Below are 27,093 nucleotides of genomic sequence, written 5' to 3'. Positions count from 1 at the left end.
GTTACAGTCCTAATTTCGGAGTTTTAGAACATGTAATTTAATGGTTAAACCACCAATATAGGATCCTTCATTTGTTTATTGTACAATTGAAGTGGTGATATCACCGTTGAAGAGCAGATGGCAGTACTGGGAGAGGGGAAATTCTGCAAGTGGTGTTTCAGTTGTAGACAGTTATTGTGGTTTCTATCAAGTTACAATCTGAAATATTGTGACAGTACTAATCTTAGATTTTATTTTCAAGTTAAATCTGATCATCATTTTTAGTTCATGAAATAAGAAAATACGAAAATAAGTTCATTTGTAAACAATTGTATCTGAAGAATTAGATCACGATGTAACTGTTATACAATCATGTCTGTGAATTTGTCTTATGGGCTTATGACAGCTTTACTTACATAATTGAACTCATTACGAAAAGCTAGCACAGACATACTTCTTTCTACCTAAATTCCGAAATTTGTTCTGGAACTTCTGGAACCTGGACTCAGAATACTTTCTTACTGCATGTGGCTTTACGTCACGTCCACGAGCTATTAGATTATCAACTTCAGCAAAGATCCTGATATAAAAGATTAGGTAATTTCAAGAAAAGGAGGGTTCCGACAGATCCGGGAGTTGATGCAGTTTAGGTACCGTCAAATGGGGTGAATAGAAACATGGGGGTGAATAGAAACAAAACTCCCAAATTAGTTTTGGATTTATCTGGACGATAAATTAATTAAGAAAACTGAAATTTCTTAACATAGTCTTATACGTCTAAAGTGTCCAGGGCAGAGACAAAATGTTTTACTGAGTTGGGAACACTGAGGTAGACGGCAGTAGCATTAATGTGTTACTGAAATCTTACACGGTATTTTAGCGCTCCTTAAACTTTCTTGGTAAGTATGACATTTTCATATTTGTTGCATTTGAACATATGCCTATTTTGTAGTTTGTTGTTTCATTTACTGACGTTCATAGTAAAAGTTTTCCTTTTGTAAATTATTTTTAATCAAAATTTAACTTTACTGGGTTATTGTTATGATTTTTAATTAGTGGGGTGAATAGAAACACTTCTTGGGAAATTCTTGAAATTCCTCAAGGAGTAGAAAATTCTTGAGGAGCAGAAAAAAGGACCTGATAGGAATGTATCAACCATCTCTAAGAACAAATTTCCAAGTCTTCTGAAAAAAAAGTGTGAAACTGAAGGAGGAAAATATCAGGGCTGGATTTGAAAAGTGTGGAATTTTTCCCCTTTGTCGAGACCAAATACTGAGGATGTTGCCAAGAAAAGACAATGAACGAGAAGAAACAGAACAGCAAAAGTCATCTCAGACTCTAAACCGTTCCCTTATGGTTCTTCTCAGGAGCATGAGAGAAGATGAAAAAATTAAATAAGGGAAGAAGAGAGTACGAATAGATGTTTCTGGTAAGAGTTTTGGTTTGTTTTTTGAAAATGATACATTTTCATCAAATCACAACGAAACTCAACCTACCTTTGTATTGTCGGAAGAGGAGAAAGACAACACTCCAGAAGACAACATTCCAGACGATCACGAACTAGATGATGGTTTTCTAAAGCTGGTGATTTTGCTGTGGTAAAATGAGAAGCTAAAACTCGATTAGACTATTCAGCACCCAAGTGCGAAAATGGGAACATGATGCATATGTGGGAGTATTTTATAAGAGAGCACATAAACAATGAAATTTTCAGAACGAAACGGTTGGGTTTTATTAGGAGTTCGTCAGCACGCTTTAAGTATATGATAATTTTCGGGCCCCTTCGTGTCTAAGCGGTTAGCGTACGCGCCTTTGGCGTGGGAGACCCGGGTTCGATTCCCGGCGGGAGCTTATGTAGTTCTGATTCTACGTTAATCAGTAGGTCCACGTCTCATATAGCCTCGCTGCTGAACGGGACGTAAACCTCAAAATCAACTCAACTCATGATAAGTTTCCCTGATGATTTCAGTGGTTTAAATCTTATTCAAATATCATCAAAACTATATGGTCGTTTATACCTATATTGTGCATTGTATTGTTTTATAAGTTTGTAACTTATGTAATACTGGTCCTATTGAACTAATATCTTGCAGGTATCAAATAAATAGTTCGTTTCAACAAATACGCTGTTTCTTTTTTACCTTTCCAATAGTATAAAAGAAACAACAATGAAAATAAAGTAATTGTTTCTATTCACCCCATGGGTAGGGGTGAATAGAAACATTAAGAAAAATCAAGGTGAAGAAAAAAGGAGTTGATAAATTAATATGACGTTTACTGAAATTCATTAGCATATTAAGACCTTTCTTTTGGAATAATCTGATACGCGAAATCTTTAACATTACCAGACTTATATTCTCATATAGCCAAAAATGTGTTTCTATTCACCCCATTTGACGGTAGTTCATGGAGTTGGATCAGTATCTCTATCTATCGTCATCATGGACATAACGACTCCTATCAAGTTTAACACCGCCGAAACAATGGGTATTCGGCATAACCACTATATGGCTAGTAAAGGAATACTAGTCATCAGTACTCTGTCTCCGAGGTAATAATTTGCCAGCAACTAGAACCACATCAGGGTCGGAGCTGAGTAGTAATCAATAGCATGGAAATGGAAGCTTCATTCTTATCAGAACATACCAGGTATGTGTCAGAGAAATCTGTTTCTGCTAGGCTTACCAAGTGCATAAGATAATCCATTCACAAACACATAAATTCCCATTAAAAATTAACTCTATTAAAGCTCAAAAGTTTGATATATGAGATTTAATTATTGTACCTCCCGCTATACACCTCCAAATTAGAACCTAGAATTAGAACGATCTCATATAACAACAGTATTGTGGTTGAAGTCTTAAGCAGTTCGACATTCAAAGCGTTCAACAGTTCGAATGGGCCAGTTTAAAGTAATCGTGACATGTTTTGTGTATTAATCTTTAATTTTGTGAAGTCCTGTAATCGCAGCATAATGAGAAAAGCCACAGACGTTTCTTCGCGTAAAGTGGAAGTTGTCAAAACACTTCTGGCGGAAGGAAGATATACACAACGACAAATTGCTAGTGGAGTTATGGTAGGGCAAAAATCTCCGTTACAATGAGCTAGAAGCAAATCTATCAGCAAAATAGGGTTGGGAAGTATGGGCGAAAACCACAGCTATCGCTAAGAGGTAGCAGAAAACTAAAAAGATTGGTTCTGGAAAACAGAAAAGCAAGTTTTGGAGACTTAAGTATAAAAATTGCTGAGTATGGTGTAGATATTTCGCCTGAAAATGTTCAAAGGATTCTTTGGCTTGAGGGAATAAAAGCATTCAGGCCAAGAAAGAAAGCAAAAATTACTCCAATCACGGCAGAGAAGCGCGTCGAATGGGCAAGAGGCCTAGAACATTGAACTGCTGATTTGAGAATAGTGTGTTTCAGTGATGAATCATGTCTCTTTGTGTCTGATGAATGTTCACAATATGTACGCCGTCGACCTGGGAAGGAATTCAAGTTTGAATATATCCAATAAATCGTGAAGGATCCTACTTCAGTCATGTCCGGGATGTGATGTCAGTCTTCGGGCCTGGGAGACTGTATATAGTAGAAGGAACAATGAAGCACGACCAATACCTACACGTTCTTCAAGAAGAACTGCTTCCCCAGACTGCAGTCTGGTTTATTGATACACACTTCATCTTTATGCATGATGGAGCTCCATACCACCGGACCAAAGCTGTGACAAAATACTTCGAGGACAACGAAATTAGTGTTCTTCTGTGGCTGGGCAATAGTCCTGATATGAACCTAATTTAAAACCTTTGGAGCTTCACGAAGGAGAAGATAAAGAAGAAACACATTACAGCCGAACAGTAATTGATCGAGAAGATCAACAATTTGTGGTATCATGATGCTGAATTGAAGGCAAAAAGTGCTAAACTCGTACATAGCATGCCACAAAGGATAAAAGACTTAATAAAGAATAAGGGATTTCATACGTAATATTAATCTTTGTGTGAGAGATCATTTTCTTGTACTATTCCGTTTCATTTTTTATTTCCAATTTGGATATATACACTGTATAGTAATTATACTTGAATGTCATGTACGCATTTGTTTTATTGATATTGAAAAGCATGTGCCACACCCACTAGAAAATAGGACAGAGTAACAAAGCGGCAATTTGGACTAAGTTTGAACGTATTTTCTCACATAATATTGTAAGAACATAAAATATTCAGAAACTGAATGTTGAGTCTAATAATTTGAACACGTCTGTATATTATTATTATTATTATTATATATATATATATATATATATATGTATATATATATATATATATATATATATATATACATACATACAAAGAAGTGATTTTTTTTTTTTAAAAAAAGAAATAGAACAATGCCTTGGAATGGCACATAAAGGAAAGAAAGTATAAGTGGTGAGAATGTCAATGATGTTTATTGCACACGTCTAGTAAAAATACATCAAGAGAGAGAACGTCGAAAGAAACCAAGGGCGAGTGCTAATGCCGTAAAGACCCTAAATTCTTAATCAGAGCCTACACGCAAACTGAGCATATGCGCAACCATGGTAGTACTGATGACGTATAAGGTATGAGTAGGTGATGTGCGTAACTACAGAGCTCATATGCTTTGGTGTGGAAGTGTAGAAATGGTGTCACTATTTAGTAATGCAGAATACGCCAAGGTCTTTGAGTATGAATTCCGTAATGAGAACAGATTGCAGCTGTACAAGAATAACTGCTTCCTAGAATGTCCTGTTCTTGACAGCAGTTTTACATGCGTTTTTGCGGTACTCAGAAACATGCGTCAAGTTCCAAGTACTAGTGTTACTGTCGAGAAAAAACGCAGAGTGGCGTTGGAGCGAAAGAATGTTATGTGCACTGCTATCCAATATAGTCTAACAACAGCACCACACGAATCGCCTCAAGTGTCGCTGAGCTATCACATGTGTAATGCTGAGGATATTAAAAAACGAGAAGATATATCCGTATCATTGACAGTGAGTGCTCAATCTAAGGAGATACGGAAGTGAGAAGAATGTTTTGTCAGTGGATGATTAATTAACCACAGCCACTTGTGGTGGGTCTTTCTACCGATAAAGCAACATTTACTATAGACCGTATCAGAAATAATCACACCTGATACAAGTAGTATGAACATCTCAATTTAACAAGTCTATTTCAACGAACTTTTTAGTGTGATTTGAAATTATTCACGACATGAACATTGGTCTGACTATCGCTGACCATCTTCTGGATGAAAATGAGTATCTCAACTTTCTAATTAATATTTTACCATGTGCACTTTATAACATACCTCTCACTCCTCACGTTCGGATATTCTATTAGACGCGGAACCACCTCACTCAGTATAACACACGACAGATTACTTTATGTATTTCCCAGGTTGGTGGACCGGACGTTACGGCCCAACTCAATGGTCACCAGCTTCACAGGACCTAAATCCTCTTTTATCTTGTGTGCCTTTGCTATGGAGACTGAATAAATGATCTAGTATACCAAGTTAAGTTCGGCACTCGTGAGGAACCCATTCAGAGGATCACAGAAGCTACCGGAGTCATTATGAAAAATCGGCCCGCATTCCGCAATGTACCCAGCCATTGCTGAATGATGTTTCGAAGTTAGTGTTGACATTGCAGAATATCTTATCTGATGTCACATCACCTCTTCCAAGTCCAATGAGTAAAAACCATATGCTCGTATCTACTCATACAGATAGTTAGTTCTACATCTATTCCAAACAGTTTGAAACGTTTGCGCCCAGATAACATATTGCCGAATATTTATATAAATTTACAGACATTTATTTAGATTTCTGTATTTAGTTATATATTCAGAATAGTCCAGAATATATTCTATAATCTTCATGGTTTGTCCCGACATGCACTATATGTTCTCAGGTTAAATAATACAGGTGAAAGCGAGTCAGAACTCGTACTAGTTATATATTTAGCATACACCCGTTTGGCGTGGTAGACTTGAATTCGATTTTCGGTGGTAGCTCAAATGGTTCGGATCGCATGTTAAGCTGTAGATTCAAGTCTCATATAACCTTGGTGCTAAAAGCGACGTTAAACTTCAAACCAACGACGACAACGGAAGAGGCTAAACCTTCATCGAATAATAATAGTAATTTGCAGTGGTTTAACAATGCTTGATCAAGCTCAGTCCATTTCCGTCGTGTTACTAGCGTTTATCTAATGAGAAGATTTATTTAAATAGTTTTTGCACTGAGGAGAATGTAAAATGCCAGCTGCTGCTGGTAGACTTAGTTTGTTCATCTCTGGATTCTACTTGGAATGGGAATCTGGAAGAGGTAAGTAGATAAGAAGAGGCTAAAAGTACTGGTCATGTCGTCAGTTCAATGAACATAACCCACAGATTTCAGTGAATTTTTGAATCGGTGGACAACTATATTTGTTGGATTGCTTCTAAATTCTGAAAATGTCACGAAAACAAGACTCTGCTGTGGAAACCTTAGGAAAGGAATAGCATCAATTGCCTCACAACACATTGCAGAATTACCATTATTTCCTAGTCATAATTCTTTTTAACCTAACCTTTCTTCTTTTTAAATTCTGGTTCACCATAAACTACATATGGAGCGACTATTTCATGACACGGTGGGAAGACTACTGCACATTATTTTATAATAGGCAACCTTGTAGACAGCACAATCTTTCCATAGTAGTGCTACGAACCACTCCTATTTAAAGTACACTTTCGGCAGTTCTTGAAAAGAGGAATTTAGGCGACAGCTCACACCAATTTTGGTTCGTTGCGTTTGCAATACTTAATAATGAAATAGGGATGAACCAATCATGGCTAAAGGTTTTAATATCATATTCAGCATTATTACTTCATTCAAACACTAGTGATGACGGTAGCAGCAAAGCATCAAAAAGTGAGAGAAGACAACTTCAGAAAATCGTTAAAGCTGTTTGGTTCTCGCATATTTGACTTTGTAACAATTTCCGCGTTAGTCATCTGAGAAAACAGTCTTATTAGTTGAACACAGTAATACTAATTATACTATGGAAATGGACTGAACTTTTCGTCAAGTACTATGCTACGACCGAGTTTATTATTATTATTCGATGCTTTCGTTACTGTTACTTAACAGTAATATTTTGCTTGGGGAGATTCACTTGTACTCATTTGCATTACATGGAAAATTTGAAAATACAAAACAACCTAAAAAAAGTTAACTTTTCTGTACATTTTGGATTTGCTACCTAAAATGGAAATTGTATAAAGGTAACCAAGAAAATTCAGTCGCTTTTTCACCCACCACTTTCGAATATCGACATGCCACCTACTGGTCCAAAAGGGGGCCGCGGTGGCTCAGTGGTAGAGCGTTCACGTCTGGTGCTTGGGGTCTCGGGTTCGATCCCAGCCTCCGCCAATTGAACTTTGTGGTGCACAAACGCCGTGTGCGTAGGTTTTCCCTGGGTTATCCCGTTTCCTCCCACTTTCTTCATTCAACCATTTCATTCATTACTCATCATCACCGTCTCCTTTAGCCTAACAGGCATAACCGTGGGACATAAAACTCAAAAATTTCATTTCATTTTTTCATGTCCAAAATTATTGTCGCACGTCTATAAATATATTGTTGTAGGAATATAATCTGATAACGAATTCGCCCGATATTTCTTATAATGTTAGTATGTGTGACATGTATGTGGCAAATTTCATGTCAAAAGAGCAGTAAATAAGAACAATAAAACGAAAATAAAACTTTCTTGTCCATTTAGCAACATTTTGTTTTACTCATTTTAATTTTCGTATTTATAATTCTTTTCCTATGAAATTTACCACAAATATTCATTTCCCGATTATAAGCATAGTATTAGTATTAAAAGTACCCTGCAAATTAATTATAAAATTATTTTCTTACAAGAAGACATTTATAGATATGCGACAATCATTTTGGACGTGAGTGTACCTAGAAGATCAAAAATAATCCCCATGAGCATCGACGACCTTCTGCCAAGGTTCTGGAAGGCCATGGACTCCATCGCGGTAGAAATTGGTAGGCCGTGAAGCGAAGAAGGTATCAAATACCTCTACTAGGGATTTTAACTGGTGTTCTCTAAAGTGATTGTCCAAGGAATGGCACAGGTGATAATCAGACGGTGCAATGTTCGGGGAGTACGGCGGATGCAATAGTGTTTCCCATCCTAGGCGTAGAATCGTATCCCAAGTCATCCTAGCCACGTGGGGCTTAGCGTTGTCCACTAATAGGAGGACTCCTTTGCGATTCAGAAATGCTGGCTCCAGAGTCTTGAGATTTTTTTTTGAACGCGGCTCAACTGTTGACAGTACACAGTTGCACTGATGCTCTGACCAGCTAGTAGTAGTTCCCGATGCACAATGCCGCGAGCAGTCCACCAAACACACAGGAGGACCTTCTTCTGATGTAGTGCTGGTTTCGGCTGTTTTGGAAGCGGTTCATGGGATGCTAACCAATGATGACGGCGTCGTGGAGCTTCGTACAGGACCCATTTCTCATCACATGTCAACACTCTGTCCAGAAATAGCTCCTTCCTCAGACGAGACAGCAAAGAAACGCAGGTGTCTGCTCGCGTTGCCTTCTGGCGCAGAGTCAAATCATATATGACCCAACTTGTAGTGCTTCCCAAGTTGGTGGAGGTGATGACGAATAGTTTCTCCACTCACACTGAATTGTAGTCCCAGTTCCTCACATGTCTGCCACTGTTCGTCTCAATTGCTGCCTGGAGATCTTCATTTTGTACATGTGTTGGTCTTTCGGCACGTGCTATGTCTTCGAGTGTTTCGTCACCGTCCTTAAAGTTGTTAAACAACCGCAGCACTGTCCGCGTAGTCACAACACCCTCACCAAAGGCCTGGCATATCTTCCGCCCCGCTGCAGCGGCGTTTGACCCTAGTTTGAACTCGTACAGCATACACGATCTTATGACGCTCTGTGGAGGTCCCATGTTCACTCTGTCCTTACGCAAGTTCACGGTGTAACTGAGCTGCCACAACCAGGTAGTATGTTGGATACACCACACCAACAACTGACCTTCGCCTTATTTCCATTCGCATTCAACTCAAGGAGTGAGGGCCAAGAACACAGACCACAAAAGGCGACAGAACTTTCTTGGTTCTTTATAGTTTGGTTATGTATAAGACAAAATAGGAAACAAACTTTTGTATATGGAAACTTCTATCACATTTGTCGGATTCACACATTTTATGCAATCATTACCTTAGCTAATGCCAGGGTTTCCAGGTTAAGCTAACCTTGTACAATTTTGATGCAAAAGTAACAAAATGTACGTCAAATATTATTTGCCCGTTCTATAGATTCTAGATTCTACGATTCCGTGCCATGTCTTATATAAATTATCTGTATCCAAATTCAGTGCGACTCGTCAGTTTTCAGCCCTCCATGCTAATCTAGTGGATGGTGCGTGTTCTTTGGTGCACGTGATCCCCGGTTCAATTCCCGGTGGAAAAACACACAAAAAATAATTATTCACTGTCATTAATCATTCATCATGTTCTTTAGGCTAAATGGCATAACTATGGGACGTTAAACAAATATTTAATTTCATTTCGTTAAAAAAATCGTACGATTTTTTTGTACATGTTTGGAATTGTGCAAAATTTTAACTAATAATCTTACTTATTGAGCAGTGGCGGCTCGTACTGTCATTAACAAAGCATGCTACAATATATATATATATATATATACAGTGAAACCTCTACTAACGGACACCTCTATAAAGCGGACACCTCCCATAACGGACATATTTTGTAATCCCCAAACACTGTAATAGGAAAAAACATATTGGCAAACCTCTCTAAAGCGGACACTCTCTAGTACGGACACGGACAGTCTTTCTTGTCTTTTATAGGTATTATTTACCTCCGTATTACGGACACCCTCGCTAGAAACAAGTTGGAAAGTTCAGTAAAAGTACACTTTTAGTAATTCATACGTATGTCACCAAGGAAGAAAGTGTGGGTGTGACAACATTTTGCTTCCTCAACTGTGTGTTCAGCAACCCAGAGGAAGGGTCTCTGTTTCACAACACCCTTATATCCTTTGCTTGCATTCCAGTCCCACCTAACCTGCTTCAGAAACAAAAGTGATTGACAGTTGCCCACTGTTTGGAATGACACATAATTCTACTGTCCCGCTGGAATCTCTAACCAAACAGAAGACAAGTTTGGTATTTTTGACCATGGGTACGCATATTGTCTTTATTTAAAAAAAAAGTCATTGCTGGACTGCAATTAACTCGCAAATTAAAGCAACACACCGAAAACGTAGTAAGTAGCGATAAGTGTAAAGCGCAGAGAACTATAACATTTTATTCCTATGTTGTGCCTTGAATTGGATGGCGCAAGGTAATGCAGGTACAGTAACATTTTGGTAATATTCATAAATACGTGAGTCACGCAAAAAAAAATTATAATTGCATATTACCTTGTTTATTAATTTACGTAAGAAAATATTGAAACCTCTCTAAGGCGGACACCTCTCTATAGCGGACATTTTTTGATTCCCCACGGCTGTCCGCTTTAGGGAGGTTTCACTATATATATATATATATATATATATATATATGTGTATGTATGTATTATCCACTGAAGGCGGAAGTTGATAATATCCATTCTTCGATTCTTAATGCTGGCAAACTTTTCTATCACCCTGGAGTTGAAATCTAGCATGTTGTTGATCAAACTTTTTTCTGGCGAGAGCATGGCAAAAGCAGTTAACCTTCCAGACCTACGGAAATTCCTTACGAATGTCTTAATTCTCTTTAGAGACGAAAAGCATCTCTCAGGCTCTGCTGTGGACATTGGTATGGTCACTATTATTTGCAAAAGGGTTGTTATTTCGCTAAAATTGTCCTGTAAGTTGTTTTTAAAGATAAGCTGACAGAACCAAAAGCTCAGTGCGAAGTCACTGCTTACCTAACATTGGGTAGCTTTCATCCGCAGTGTCCAGAAATGTTCCGGAAAAATTACTAAAATTTGCAGAATCCAGAAGTTTGGCGGCATCCAAATGGCTTGTTTTCTCAAATCGATTTCGCGCATCCGCAGAAATGCGATCACATACTTCTTTGGCATTGGGTTCTCTGCAAGATATAATCCGCCCACATTTGTTTTCACCAACTGTTGGAAGAAACATATCACTTGTCCTAATATTGTCTGTGTCATTCCGAATTTTCGCAATGGCTTCAATGAAGTATTTAAGTGCTGTTTCTACTTTAATGGTAGGCCTGCACTGAATTTGATTATATAAAATATTCACATGCGGCATTATTTTGTGAAAGAATTCTAACCAAAACATGAATTCCCTGTGTTGGATTTCTCTAGTTCTGAAAAACACTCTTTCGAAACATTTTAATTTTCATAGATGGAATTGACGGTTCGTGACTTGAAATTTTATCGAGTAGCTGACCCACTCGGAATACGTCGTGCAGCCACTTTTTCCAAAACAGATACACGCTGAGGGGAGCAGGAGGAAAAATGTGGAAAACCCTGAAAGACTACAGGAAAAAGTCCTTGTCGATTGATTTAGAGATGCAGTTCTTCCCATTATCAAATTTAATTGGTTAACAATGGACGTAGTGTGCCAAAGGAAACTGTTCTTTAATTTTAGCTTGTATGTCATTAATTGATCCCTTATTACCAATGCCCCATTAAATGTGTGCGCTATAATTTTGCTACGATCTGAATCTGTGTCAAAAATGTTCAATTTATTTAATATACACTCCCGACAATTCTGGGCTCCCGGACCATTAGGATTAAAGAAAATAAAAAAGAGAAGAAAAGACAAAACTGAGCGGCGAGCGCCGCCAGTAAGCAGAAGAAAGCGAGAAAGAGGAAACTTGGCGCTTGCGCAGAATGTCTTCGGGCTCAACCTAACACAGCACGGTAGAAGGTATTCTGGGTGTAAAAAAAGGAAAGTGGACAAGGCATATTGAGATCTTTGCTCCATGCTAGAGATATAGTTGTTGAGTAGGCTTGTATAGTTCAAGCGGGCTCCATTCAGTACAGCCCGCTCGGTTCGTTAGTACAACTTCCACACTGCTGAAGGCGCTGATAATCGCGCTCCACGCTTGAAAAAGATCGTCATGGGAAAGTTCTGTATTTTATTAATTGATGAACAGTTTAAACAAATGAATAGATGAAATTTTTTTGAACTATAATTAGTCTAACACAAATACACAAACATAGGAAGCGTGCTGTAGCCCGGTAGCCCTACGTCAGAAACCGCTACTGTTATTGAGCGTATGGGATACATAAAAATAAATCGAATTACCCACCTAGTAGTGTCCCTTCCATTTTTTTCCTTCTTCCTTATATTTCGAATGAATCACTCGGTCCTTCTTCGAGGGCACACAAAAGCTTAAAGATCTTTCTACAACGTATTCTTACATTGTTTTCTTGTTCTCAACAGTGGTAATTCAACATTTATCATATATTTTTTCGGCACTTATAGTTGCTTACCTTTCCCAATAGTATAGCTATTTCTAATTTTCAACATACAATACTGTACACAGATTTCCTAAAGTTAGTGCACCAACAAAATTTACTAACACCTTCTTATTTTTGTGTTTTAGGGTGTTCTTTCCTGTGATTTGTTCTTAAATAGCTTGTACGATAACCGGAACACAGACAACTATTTAAGACACTATGGAAAAATAATTTGAACTGACTACAATGTATACATTGTGTGTCAACAAACAACAGGAAAAGACACCTGAAACACAAATAAAAATAAGAAGGCATAAGTAATTTTATTTAGGGAATTTCCCACAGTGTTATATTTGGAAAATAAGAAATAGCTATACCACTGGGAAAAGCAGGCAACTGTAAGTATCGAAAAATTTCCGATAAATGTTGAATTACCACTCCTGGGACACAAGAAAACAATGTAAGAACATATTGTAAACAAGTAAATTTCGTTTCACAGTGTGACACTATAGAAGACTTCCAAACGCAACACTCAAACTTAAAGTAGTACATCTGTAACTGCTAGTTGCAACAGAGTAATAAAATTAGAGATAACTTCTTACTTCGACGCTGAATCCATATCAGAAGGCCATTAAGGCTTACTCGTTATCCCTTACTGTTTTTGTTCTATAGTGATATATGTTGAAACCGAAAATCGCTAATTTAATCTACTTCCGGTTTTAATTGAAGGTTAACGGAGGAGATGAAATATATTCTTGAGAGGATGAATCGATTGCAAAAAACGCTCTTCGATATCTCTTACAATTTTTGCTCTACGGAATTCAGACTTGAAACTGAATACACTAGTAAATTTCAACCTCTTCCGATTTCGGTAGATAGTTTCGAGTTGCGGAGACATTGTGTCGGTTGCAGCAAACTGTTTGTCACTATCTATTACCGTTCTTATTCTATGGTGATAAATGTTAAAACCGAAAATGGTTGATCTGACCCATTTCCAATTTGCATAGAGGGTTTACGGAGAAGATAGAACCTATTCTTTGGAAACTGAATCGATTGTAGAAAGCCACATCTGGATCTTTCTTACCGTTCTTTTTCTTGAAAATCAGTATTGAAACCGGAAATAATATTAAATTTTAATCAACTTCGATTTTGGTGAAGTGCAGCGGGTTGTGATAATATATTCTCTTGAGACCTGAATCGACTGTAGAAAACCGCTGGTCGCTACCTATAACAAAATTTGTTTTATAGGAACAAATGTTGATACCGGAAACGCTAAATTTGAACACACCAATTTTTGCTGTATAGAAATCAGTACTGAAACTGGAAATAATAGTAAATTTTAACCACTTCCAATTTTGGTAGATATTGTCTTTTTCATGATATATTGTCTTGATACGCTTCGCGCTATCTGTTACAGTTTCTGTTTCTGTTCTATAGTGGTAAATGTTGAAACCAGAAATTGCTAATTTGAATCACTTTCGGTTTGAATAGAGAGTTAAGGGAGAAGATGGAACTTGTTTCTGGGACGCTGAATTGATTGCAAAACACCGCATCTCGGTATCTCTTACCGTCTCTGCTGTACGGAAATCAGTGTTGAAACCGGAAGAAACAGTAAATTTGAACTACTTACGCATTGGGTAGAATATTGTAAAGTCATAATATGTCGTCTTGAAACAATGAATCATCTATATATAATATATTCTCATATACATACAGTACTAATTACAGTATATATATAAAGCTTTGCACTATCTGTTACCGTTTCAGTTCTATAGCGATAATGCTGAAACCGGAAATGGCTTATTTCAATGACTTAGGACTCTGATTCGATTGCAAGAAACCACATTTCGATATCTCTTATTGTTTTTGCTTTGACACTTGTCGACAGACGGACGGACAAAGTCGTTGTAGAAGACCTCCGACACTTATGCATAGCATAGTTTGGAAGTTCAAAAGGACTCTTCTTAAATTTTTGTGAGGCCCCGAAAAAGAATAAAGGAGTGATTCTCTGGAAATGAGGTAAGGGGGGGGGGGGAGGAAGGAGAAATGAAGGAACACTACTAGGTAATTCAATCTATTAATCTGGTTTTTATTTCAAATGAATGCTTCGATAAACCAGATGGTTTTGCAGAGTTCCTGATATGTTCCTTATTCCCAACTTTTACGTTCCCTTTTGCCATTCCTCTATTATGCCTGTTCCGACATTTGCAGACTACCTCACAATACTCTTTCCCCTGCCATTTCTTTGTGAAATAGTTCTTAAACTTGATGATAATTTAATTTGAAGGAGTTTGAATTGGCCGTATGTATCTGCCGAATATAATCTTAAATTTCATGAAATAACTGAAAATTAGGAAACACAAATTTACTTTCTTTTAGATGTCTCCTCTATCATCTCTGTCTTTTTTCAGTTTTCTCTATGTGCTACATGTTAGTTTCCTCATGCCATATCTCAATGTTTTCCTTACACCAATTTCTTATTATAAAGACTAAAGAAGATTTGGAATCAAAATTGAACGCGGTACCGGGAGAACTCGAAACAATACGCACGATGAAGTCCATTAGCAACTAATGTTTCTTAGGATCAAACACGAATCCTTCACAACACATGCGAGAACTTTACCAATGAACAAGTGTTGCCTCCTTGCAATTTTATTGGTTACAAAGGAATAAGTGCTGTTTTTACGAATAATCCTTTTATTTCTATTATTATGCACCAGTGTATGCCACGGATACACACATCAGTTACGGTAACCTGAGAGAAAAATTCGAACTAAAACTTATGAATAGAAGAATACGACATACTTTTCCGTACGTTCATCTGCATTAAATTTCACTTTACTACAAACAAACAAACAACAGTATTTCCTGAGGCTCGAGAAGAAAAAGTGAAATACTCCACTTGAAACATAATATTTTAAAGCATTTTTCAAATATAAAGGGAATATGAAATGTAAATACAAAAGATTGACCGGGTTATATGCGATCAATACTTAAAATGTATTTACCCTGTGAAAAGCCAAACTGGCATCACTGGTTGTGTTCTATCAGTCCAGCAGTATTATGAACTATCATCCGACATCGCTATTACCACTGTAACACACTACATTGGAGCCCATGCATAGGAATTCCACCCCATTTCTCCCTGCATGTTTTCCATATGCCAGTGAGAATACGCGGAAGGCGATGTAGAGATAGTTTCGATTGGGCTGGCGTCAGGACTTTTTACAGGAGGGTCATAAAAGAAAATAACACGAATTCCCGTTCCTGCTCCATGTCATGATAGAACCAGAGGGATGATCTGCGGTATGATTGGATGACTTTTCCCTGTGAATAAGTCCCCGAGTATTGCTAAATCCGTATAAATAACAGTAGACTGAGGTTATGACGAATTCCTGAAAGTATGCAGCATTTACTTCGTGATTTTGTCCATTTTGCGTATCAACTTTCTCCTGTAACTGCACCCGTTGATAGTCACAACTTCCTGTGGGAAACTCTCTGCACTGGCATAAAAACTCGATACTTCCCTTGTCAGCTCTGTCACAGTATCTCCTTGCCCGAATGTAACCGGTACGTGTGAGATAAATGTAGGCCTCATGTAATGTGACAAATGTCTTTCATTTTGACCCCACCAAGTCTGTCTTCCGTTCGGCAAATAGCGAGAGAAGTGGCTGTGAACCAACCGGTGGTAAATTTCACGAACCACTTCAGGTGACAATTTCGTTAGTAACCTCGAACGGCCCTTTTGTCGACAAATGTTTCTGTATAGGCCTCACTTGTGCTTCCTTGACCCTGTTACTTTTAGCTATGGTAACTCTGATGATTGAATCATTTTCCTTACACTGCTTCAATTCGGTTGTATGAAAATTTGCATGGGAAACGAGGTATGAGGTACTTTCAACAAAGGTTTCACTTTTGGTAGCAGTTTACTAGCACGAACCCGACACTTTGGCACCTGAAAGCTGAGACATCACACTGATACCAACACCGGTTTTATGGTACTGGCGCAAGTACACAGGTGGCAGCAGCGTTGCCAAATCGGTAGTATATAAACAGATGAACTGTCAGAAACATTATTAAAGAATAAAAGTAACTTATTAGGGAAAGAACGTGTTTGAATCGAAAGAAAAGCAGATATGAGTTTAATTGGAATAGACATTTTCATGCAGAATGATAATTTCGTACAGTGTGCAGCAAATGTATTTCAGAAACTTTCAAGAGTAGCCTTGATAGTTGAGAAGATTGAGTGTGCGTATCGCGTGATGATGCTGTATATGCTTCACCCCAAATGAAGAAATATTCTTACTGCAAGGCTAATTATTTCAGGGAATTAATCTGTTGAAAACTCAAAGCAGCTCTAGAACTGGTACCTTAAGTATAAATATACTGTGTAGTAATGTATTATTTTGTACTGTCAGAAAAACTGAACGGAAGTACTCTTCACACTAACAATCTCTATCAAACAAAATATATTTTCTTGCATTACTCCTGATTTAGATTTTCCTTTTTTTTGGTCAAAATGCCAGAGCCAAAGGCTCGTATCATAACACAATAGTAATCTGTTGATCTACAGTCTTGCTATTAAATATAATTAGTACTGTTAATTGTCTACCGATTAGTAAATTTCTTTTTCTTTCTCCTAAAGTTATGCCACAAAAAATCAGTATTGTGTTGCAAGCTCTTTATTAAGAAATTTCTGAGACACTACAAGAACAACAACAAATCTCACAATTTCTGTAAAGTTAACTACATTCTTTTTTTTTTTTTTTTCTCAAGCAAATTATTCAATTATCACTGCACTTTGAAGGCATTTTAGTACATTGTTTCATAAGTATCATGCAAGTAAGTTAAATACTGTTCTCTCGAGATTTCGTTTTTTTAAATAAAACAATTCATAAGATGAACATCTCGTATTTTTCTTATCATATAAAATAAATAACAAAAACAAATGTGTATCAGAATCCTATCTACTCTAATACACATACAAACTCACCACACAAATCATTAAGTTCCTTAATATAGAAAATAAGCGTGCTAAGTGAATACTAAATAAATAAATAAATTAATATATTTAATGAAAGGAAATAGTGAGAATCAAGCGATTGAAATTCAAAATCAACTAGACTGCTACCCTTGTCACCCCATTAGAAAATTGCAAGCACATGCAAAATCTACCCAAGATAAGAAAGCACTATTATGAAGACATGCGTACAGCTTTACTTTCGTATGCATTAAGCACCGCCACAGATATAGAAAGATGTTTTAGATCCTTGTGTTCAATAATAATACTAATAATAATTACTACAAAAATATCAAGCAGAAAAGAAAACCTAAAAATTGATGACTATGATATTAAGTTTTATAAACTATGGATTTTATTTTGCGGTATATTCAAGTATTAGTTTGAAATATTTTATCAGTATTGTGTTTCCGATATTTATTTAGTACTGCAAACTATTCTTTTGTATCTTATAATTCTGTCCATTAAAATTCATGAAATATGCTCCGACAGTGAATTATGACAAAGGCATGGGAGGTGGAAACACGAATAGTGAAGTAATGCCAAAAGTACAGCACTGAAAATTTTTTTGTTTTTACTTTTACAATTTTCGAAACAAACAAGGCTTTATTATTTCTTCTCTCTAATACTAACAATTTTATGGTATTCGAGATTCTACTACAACTCTTTTACACAAATTTTACGCAACTAATCTCCTTCTTTGGTACCTTTACATTTTATCTTTCAATAAAAGAATATCACATTAAGATTTTCACTTGATGAACATTCGGTAGACCTTGATGCCCTATAGCAATCTCACTTTACTTTTTAGTATTATTACTACTATAAGATTTCATTACAAGCACAATAAAAATACAGGGTGGTCCAAAAGTAGGTATTCAGCCCGGTACTGATCAACTCATTGCTTTTTATATAATTTCTTATTGTTATCCATCAGATAGACTTAGTTTCTTTATTATTTGTTCTTAAAGCCTTTTTACTTATATCTTAAGCTCGGAACAGCCGTATCAAATAAACCCATAAGCTAGAATGTTATACTTGATCAATGCAGGGGTGTATACCTACTTTTGGGCCACCCTGTACATAAGAAATTTAACTAAAAATCTTAGTCGTTAGGATCACTACGCGGATTTAAGTAATTGAGAGCCACTATCCTCCAATAAGAAAAATTATGAAAAATTTCATAGATCTTACAAATTTAGCGCTACAAATCGAATCTTCTTTGGTTTGGAACCCCATCCTTCCAAAAGAAAAGTTATCAAAGTTTCACACAGAGGTGTATTAAAAAAATCATTGTAATTAAATAATTTCTAAATAAAAAGACTTACATTCACTACTCTAATCCGTAGTGTAGTGTAAGGCATTGAAGTTGTTGTGGTAGGAGGAGCAGGCTATTTATGCCGCGCATGCACGAGTTGTTGTGTTGGAACGAGCCAGTCATATTAGCCAATGCAGTAGAAAACAATCGAGTAGCAACAATGGCTGAGGTTTGCTTATCGTTTGTTGAAGACAAGGCTGACACGAGGTACAATGGCATTGGCAGAGAGAGAGTTTGGAACACCGTCATCAACAAGTCGAACAATTGCCCGCTTTCGCAATAAATTCGATGCCGACAGACCAGTTAAACATGCGCACCCGGAAAGATCCGGCTGACCACGGACAGCTGCAAGTTTGGCGTTCAGTGTTGCAGTGTTTCAACATTTCATCTGATCACTGCAAAAATTAGTGAACCAGGGAGCGCGCGAAAGTGTAAGATCAAGTGTAAGATGCATTCTGAAGAGGGCAAAATGGGAAGTGTATAGTCCGAGACGATGATGAATGAGGACGACCCAGATCGAAGAATGGAGTACTGTGAATGGTTTCAACATATGATTGACGAGGACGTGGAGTTTGCAGGAAAGCTTGTGTGGACTGGCGAGGCGCAATTCAAACTTAACAGTACCGTAAACTGCCACAATTATCTCTACTGGACTCCTGAAAATCCTCATGCTTACGTGGGCACAGCAGTGAATCTGCCGGGGGTTATTACGTGGTATGATCTTAGTACATGGCGTAACTGTTTCCTTTTTCGAGAGTACCGTAACTGATGAGATGTATCTTATGCTTCAAACAAGAGTTTTGCCTGCCATCGAAAACCTTTATGGTGATGAACTCTTTTACATACAAGAAGATGGAGCCCCACCTCACTACCATCGACATGTCAGGTTGTACCTCGATGAAACTTATCTGGACAGTGGGTTGGTCGAAGAAGTCCTGTTGAGTACCTACCGTTAAGAATAACGTGTACCAACAAAAAACAGCAACACTCGATGAGCTACGTAAAAAATCGTAGTCATGTCCTGCCATTACGCCAGATACACTAAAAGCCGTAGTTTGGCACCATGTGTGTTGTATAGAAGCAGCTGCTGTTGGTAATTTCGAACACATGTCATAACCTTCCCTGTGCTAAAATTGTTACGTCACGTCAAATATGTCACGAGATATGGACTAGCAAATAGTGACTACATTTTTGGACCCTCTGTATATCCTTCAAATTTGGCGCCACAGACCTATTTAAAAGTGTACAAACTACTTTCCTCTTTCTCTCTCTTTCTGAGGAGCTAAAAATCGAAGTAACAAACATGTTAATCTATACAAAAGTTATATTTTTATATGTAGCAGTAACTCGTATTGAAACACTGGTCATTATGATGCACGGATTTTGTATCTTAGTTTCAAAGTATTTTGCTGCCCGAGTGTCTCTTCACACTGATTCAAACCCTAATTGGTTTCATACCGCTCATATCATAATTACACTTTAATATATGACAAAAGACGGGAGTCTGTTTAAACTACATCATCTGCAGCAAAATATTTGTTCCTCCATCGTAAATATCAGCTCGTGTTTCTCGAAACTTCTGACATTACCTGCAAGCAAACGTGTTTTGCTTTTCTATGCATAAATAAAGGCTGATCATTTACTGTACAACACTCTTTGAGGCTAGGATACAAACACAACCCACCTCTTTCCATAAATATTTGAATGTAATGGTGATTACGTGAAAAAACTATGGAACTTTTGTATACGTCAACATTTTTTGTGACTTTTTCTTATAGTTCTCTAGAACTTATGAAGAGATCTGTCCTGAAATGACTAGAATAAAAATATTGTTAGATGATAACACGTATCTTCAGTCAAACATTAAGGCATCTCTATATGTAAAAACCTCAACAGCTGATTTAAAAATTAAAAAGATTTCTAGAAGAATTTTGTGTGATTTCAGGAAAAAAGGACGACTGCAACTTTCTAATGAGTAATTTAGCAGTCTTCTCGTACTCAAGACTTTTAAAGAATTCATTATCCCACTTCATCAGCAACCGAACATTCAATATTCCTAGTACAACTGGTGTTTAAATGATATGCAGACTTTTAACCTATTCTGACATTTACACTTAAGGTAACGAATGGTATAAAGTAGAATCAAAATCGTGTTAGCTAGAATAGGTTCGATTTTAAAATTGTGCTTAGTTTAGATCTCGCTCACCTAGAATAAGATTACGGCAACTCAATACATTAAAACTTATGTGTATAGTTGCGTACCCAAAAACTATTAGCAGAGGACGAGAGAACGTGAATTATTAAAACTGTTTTAGAAGTTAATTTACAAACTCTTCGAAATTATTTTATGACTTAGCATGCGAATATCCTATATAAGCATCTTTTATCAATACTAAAGTAGAAATAGAAATAGTAACAATACTTTCAATTTTCATTATTGATCGTTGACCTCTTAATACCAGGCAACTCAGCAACCTCACTCAGTAATTACTATCATGCAACTTAAGGTTTGACTATTCCTTTCCCACTCTTTTTCACGTCTGCCACTTCTCGTTAATTCAATCCTGTTTCACGAAAGCAATTTTCAAGACTTAAGTGCTACATATTATGCCTGTCATATCTTCATAAATCGTTAAAATTTACCAATTCTATTTTCTCATTTTCATTTTTTTTTCCCATCTGGACTTGATTCAGTATCATGTCTACAATGGTTGTCTCATTTCTCATGTTCTCATACTATCGTTCTACTATTCGGAATATGTCACTTGAAAGGTCAAGAAACACGAGTACAATAAAAAGTTTTCATTTATCACGTTTCTGCAAAATGCCGCTCAATGTAAAACCTTTCTGACCTAGTCTCTGTATTTATACATGTTATTTTCCACGTTTAGTAACCAGAAAATTTATTTGTCCTCTTTATAATATAATAGTATTGATAATATATCCAAACGTCTATCAATGCTAACTATCTTGTGTCAATCATACATATGCATATTCATATGTACACTTTTATATTTCTGGTTGCGTTTTATTGTTTCTGGGGGCACATGGATCAGATCTTAAATTAAGCTGTGAGCCCACAAAGATAAACAAATAGAAAAAAGCTTTGCTACATTCGCACCCGATATTTTGTTTGCCCAGACGCATAACATAGTTTCATTTCTGTGGAGCCAGCGATACCCAACATAGTATACTTACAACAACAGCAAGTTTCAGACGTATTAACAATCACACAGTACAGCTTTTTTCTGTAAAGCATATGTTTTCAATCTTACCTATCCTTACACTTATCTTGATTGCTCGTCTACTCTAGGCTTGAAGAATTTAACGATAAAGAGCAGTGTTAACAATAGCTTGAGTTTCAACTATTATTATTTTCAACTCATAAAATATATGTGATAGCCATTAAATTAAATACTTTGATCAGTTTTTCACACGAAATGAGGAATATTGTAACTTTTCAATTAAATAAAGGGCAATTATTCAGTACTGTCATGAATTTTTAATTTGGGGAGACAAAAATGTTATCAAAAGTTAGTTATAACTAAAATAAATTAACATGGAAATATATACTTAATAATTTAAGTAGGATGCACATTAAATATTAACCTGGTGAGTTCCGTTTTAGTTAGTATGATAATGAATAGTTAAAAGATTTTGTAATTATATATTTAACTGTTCTAAAATATGAGAAATAAACAAAATTCAGGACATCTAAGAAAAATGCATTTCAGTTATATTCGATAACCTCATCCACCTTACTCGATCGGTAATTTGAAAACTTTCTTGCTTTTCAGTGGCGTGCCCTATCATTTCTCAGTAATAAACGTTCTTGTTGTCATGCAATTGAATTTTCTTCCCAACAAACCTATCACACTGTTCACAATCATTCCCATTTATGATCTATGTTTTTGACTATATTATTTTCTTTGTCAAGACGACGGCTGAAGCGCAGGAATAGAAAAAAAAAAGTTTTATTTCTGAAACAAAGATAGACACATCCCTTTAAAAGACGAAAAAGTCGTTCTCAGCTTACAAATTACCAGCAGATGAGGATGATAGAGTTTACTACATCAGAAACTTCTCTTTCTTTGCAGCGAACAGATGAGATCTGAAACTTCACCAATATGACAAAGTTGTTGCTATTCAGAAGTTAGAACTGAAAGTGATTAAAAAATTTCTCTGCATCTCGATAAAAGGTAATGATTATTTATATTAAAGGTTAAAGTTTCTCATGATCTAATTTAATGAAATTACGAATACTCATAAGCGAACGGTAAGAGAAAAGAACAATATTTCAAGTTACTTTCTTTTATCTACCAAAAGAAATGGCCCCGATCTATACACAAATAACCTACAGGAGAAACAGAACGTTGTATACAATATAGAGAAATACGCACACACAGAACGAAGGAGCTATTAAAAAATGTATCAGAAGCGAGACAAAATCTTAAGCACTATGCACAAGCTACTACACAAAAGACGAAACAAACACGTCAGTCACAAAAGACAAAACGAACAAGTCAGTTACAAAAGACAAAACGAACACGTCGCTGTTACGAAATACGTAAATTACATAGGAAAACTGCATTACATCAACTACAAAGTAACCACAATACAACTATATAGTCGCTAAAAACAACTGGTAAGAATCTATTAAAAAATAACCAATATATTTCTATTTAGATTATACGATAATAAAACAATGGAAAAGAGAGAAAGAGTACTACATGAAGGAATAACTAATTCACTCGAAAACGATAAAGATGCACACAGACAATAGGCATATTGACTGAAAATGGGAGCATATGGGCGCACACTTTAAATTTAATCGTTATAAAATTATAAAGAAGGGAAGGCATTTTTGTAATATAATAATTTACTGTTGAAATAAGATAAATGAACAGTTTGTACAGAAATATTTAAGTAATTACAGAACTCACAGATCAATTATTTCGGAAATTAGGGCTTTAGAAAACAAACAAACATTTTATTAAATAGCCAGTCCTTCGTTCCAATTTCGATAAATTATCGCTATTGGTCAGTCTTTATAATGAAATGGCACGATTTTTTTTTCTATTTACGTTAAATATATAGCGATATTTAATAATGAATCGCATGCTGACGATCCCCACAGTATATCTATAGACTAGATAAACATGCACATTCACAAGCACAACGAATGAAAAAGTATGAACATAACCAAAATGCAGGACTCAAAAATACTGAATGACATTCTTTGATGTAAAACAACAACAACAACAACAGTAGATACAAACAGAAAAAGAAGTTTATAATAAAATAACGCCGAAAACTCAACTGATCTAACGACAACCAAATGATCTAACGACAACCATTCTCATGCTGATATGAATTTGTGTTCTAGTGAACACTTCAGCTACCTTTTGCTTTATTTGGTGAAAATACAATATTATTAGCTGTGTCATTTTCTTGTGCTTTCTTACTTAATGGAACTTCTAGAACTTCGCCTTTCCTTGTTTCCACGTCGGGTTTAAGTGGCGGAATATCAAGAACGTCATGTTGTTTAGAGATATTGAATTTCGTTAAATTTGACGTCCTTTGGACACTAAATTCATTTGCATTCTCACCAACTACTTCTGCAGCGTTATTATTCCTGTCTTCAGCGTCTTTTTCTTCCCTTTCTTGGTCAAACAGCGTAGATTGTGCGGGTTTAGGTCCTATCTGCATCAGTCCATTAGTTTTATTCACTGTCTCTGTTTTACCTGACAATGGAAGAACAAGTTTAATTAATACTACATAGGGGATAGGTACATAATAAAAAAAAAAAAATCTGAAGAAAAGTACTCTCAAACTAAATTAAATTTTAAAATAATTATGGACAAAAAGCATAAACAAAAGTTTAACATGAAAGCTTTCAAGTTAATAATAATGAAAATAGTACAGGAAAACTTACCACACACTTGCATTGTATGCTATTAATCTCAAACTCTAGCTGAAACTCCTTACATATTGTTTTCTTTTCGAAATACCACAATGGGAACTGTTCTTTGCTCTCCTATGAACATTTACTACACGTATTATTCCTTCTTATTCCTTCTCCCTGATGAAGAACTAACATGTGAATTTACTAGAGTTCCCGTTCCCAACACATGTAGCAGCATTATATCTTACAGTGAATTACATGAGAGTCAAGTGGCACTTTAGCAATAAGTGCATGCGATATAGACTCATTAAACGTGCCTAAAGGATGGAATAGTGGAAGCGTGAGAGGAAGATGACACTAAACTCTGGAAGGTAGAATAAATACAGAAAGAATACACGATATATCGTTATAATACTGAATGTCTACACGTGGAAATACGCTTAACAATCCATACGAAAAAAGCTCAAGACCGACAAATTCAACTCACTGAGTTGGAGAAAAGAATGGCAACAGCGAGAAACACCAAAACACTGTTGTTCTTGAAACATCAGTTCTATCACTTGTATTCGCATCCTGAAGCAAGACAACATTCAATGCGTGTCTTTTATAAAATTCTTATTACTCCAGTTTCATAATTGATGGGAAGGGCCAAATACGCGTACATCGGAGACTCGAAGTCTATAGAAATAAAAGTTGTTTCTGATGAAAAAATTATGAACAGGCCATTGCTTAGAATAAATATTGAACATGTCTTCGAGAAGTAGTAACCAAACTGTAGTTGGTCAGCGATATACGGGAGTTCATTCCAAATGTGTTAGTCATGAGCTATTCTATTTTGTCTAGTAAAGCACGCACTCTTCAATGCTCTGTCAACATGAACAAAATGTTCCTGAAATATACCAACTGTGTTTCATGGCGGATGTTGGTCTTTTGAAAAATTTTCGTGACGACTCAAGAAAAATTAGTGGCACGAAAGATCTGGTGATGCTAAGCACAATTACTAATATATGTAAAGAGAGAGAATGATATACATATAAGAAAATGGAAACGAAATTCAGAAATGACTCTCTGTAATAAATGGAAGGAAATAAACATGAATTGTTAATGTATGTAATACTCTTCACAAGAATTTCGAACTATTACTTGAAAAGCGCTCAACACCAAAAAACATTATCCGTGGAATACTTTTATGCCAAAAATTTCGTGAACTATATATATATGTTTACTTATTATATTAAAAATACATTAAAACACACAAACATACACACACACACACACACACACACACATATATATATATATATATATATATATATATATATATATCTGATCTCTCATCTTCTTTCCCAAATAATTTGGGAAGTTCATTTACTCAATGTTCTGGCCTCAACAGATTCTATGGTGAAAATGTTTTGGTGTTAATTGTCGTCAGTACATGTTTTTTTAAGTGATATTTTTTTTCTTTAAATTTTCCCACGCTTCTAAACAGAGTTTCCAGACTCATTATCAGGACACACTTATTCTATTTGCAGTACGGATTTTTTTTTCTCAGTTTGTCCCGTATATTCTTCATACCTGTAGAATTCAAACTCTAAAGATTCCGTACTAGTTTTTCACAACTGGCAAGCGACACTTCATACTACTTAAATGAATTATGCTTCATCCTAGAATTAACAACTTATTGATCATTCAGATACATAGCACACCATATTACAACATTCAAACAAAATAAATAAATAAATCGCATTGCAGATCTACATAAATTGGAAAATATTAAGCATACAGATATCTATATCTATCTATCTATATAGGTATGTGTAAATTAGAATGTTCTAATGACACAGTCACATATTGGCGAAAACTGGCACACTCAACATCACCTTCAACGGTAATTATATTTCTTAAAATACCATCTGAAATATAGCATTATAGGTTTATTAGATCACACAATAACCTACATAAAGAAAGGATCTACATTTTAAAAATTAAAATTTGATGATAAAAGAAATAGTTTTAAATACATACGATTTAAGGAGTTGGGAGATGAAAGTAAATTAATGATTATTTACATAGGTATTGTTATGTTGATTTATATGGCATAGTTTTATTAATATGCATGCATATATACATAAAATTCTTTCATACAGAATGGCTTACGAAGAGATTACATTTGAAATTTAGATTGTTTTTTTTTTTTTTTTTTTTTTTTTTTAAATATTACATGTGGGTATCATTATGTACAGACTAGTGTCTCCATGGAAAGTTGTTTTTTCCTTCACTGTATCATGTACAATACGGCCCCCATCTTGCTGTCAATATATTCAAAGTATGTGCACATTTTTCGTACCACTCTAGGCACACATCTTCGTGAATGTCGC

At 35.9% G+C, this 27,093-nt stretch overlaps 1 protein-coding gene across 4 annotated transcripts in view; it reads right to left on the bottom strand.

The window, feature by feature from the left end:
* LOC145677096 (uncharacterized) overlaps positions 1-27,093 on the bottom strand; it is a 108,119-nt gene that overhangs the window by 11,783 nt on the left and 69,243 nt on the right. For 2 of the 4 annotated variants that reach the window (XM_081747764.1, XM_081747767.1), the window contains one exon: positions 24,213-24,554. In XM_081747764.1, coding sequence (XP_081603890.1) covers positions 24,213-24,554 — 342 coding nt within the window. The remainder of the gene's footprint in view (positions 1-24,212; positions 24,555-27,093) is intronic. The other 2 variants (XM_081747765.1, XM_081747769.1) reach the window with 2 other exon arrangements.

The sequence above is a fragment of the Thermobia domestica genome, chromosome 2 (assembly GCF_964235325.1).
Source record: "Thermobia domestica chromosome 2, izTheDome1.hap1.1, whole genome shotgun sequence".
NCBI lineage: Eukaryota > Metazoa > Arthropoda > Insecta > Zygentoma > Lepismatidae > Thermobia > Thermobia domestica.
The sequence above is the reverse complement of the archived record's forward strand: the minus strand, read 5'-3'. Positions and strand labels throughout refer to the sequence as shown.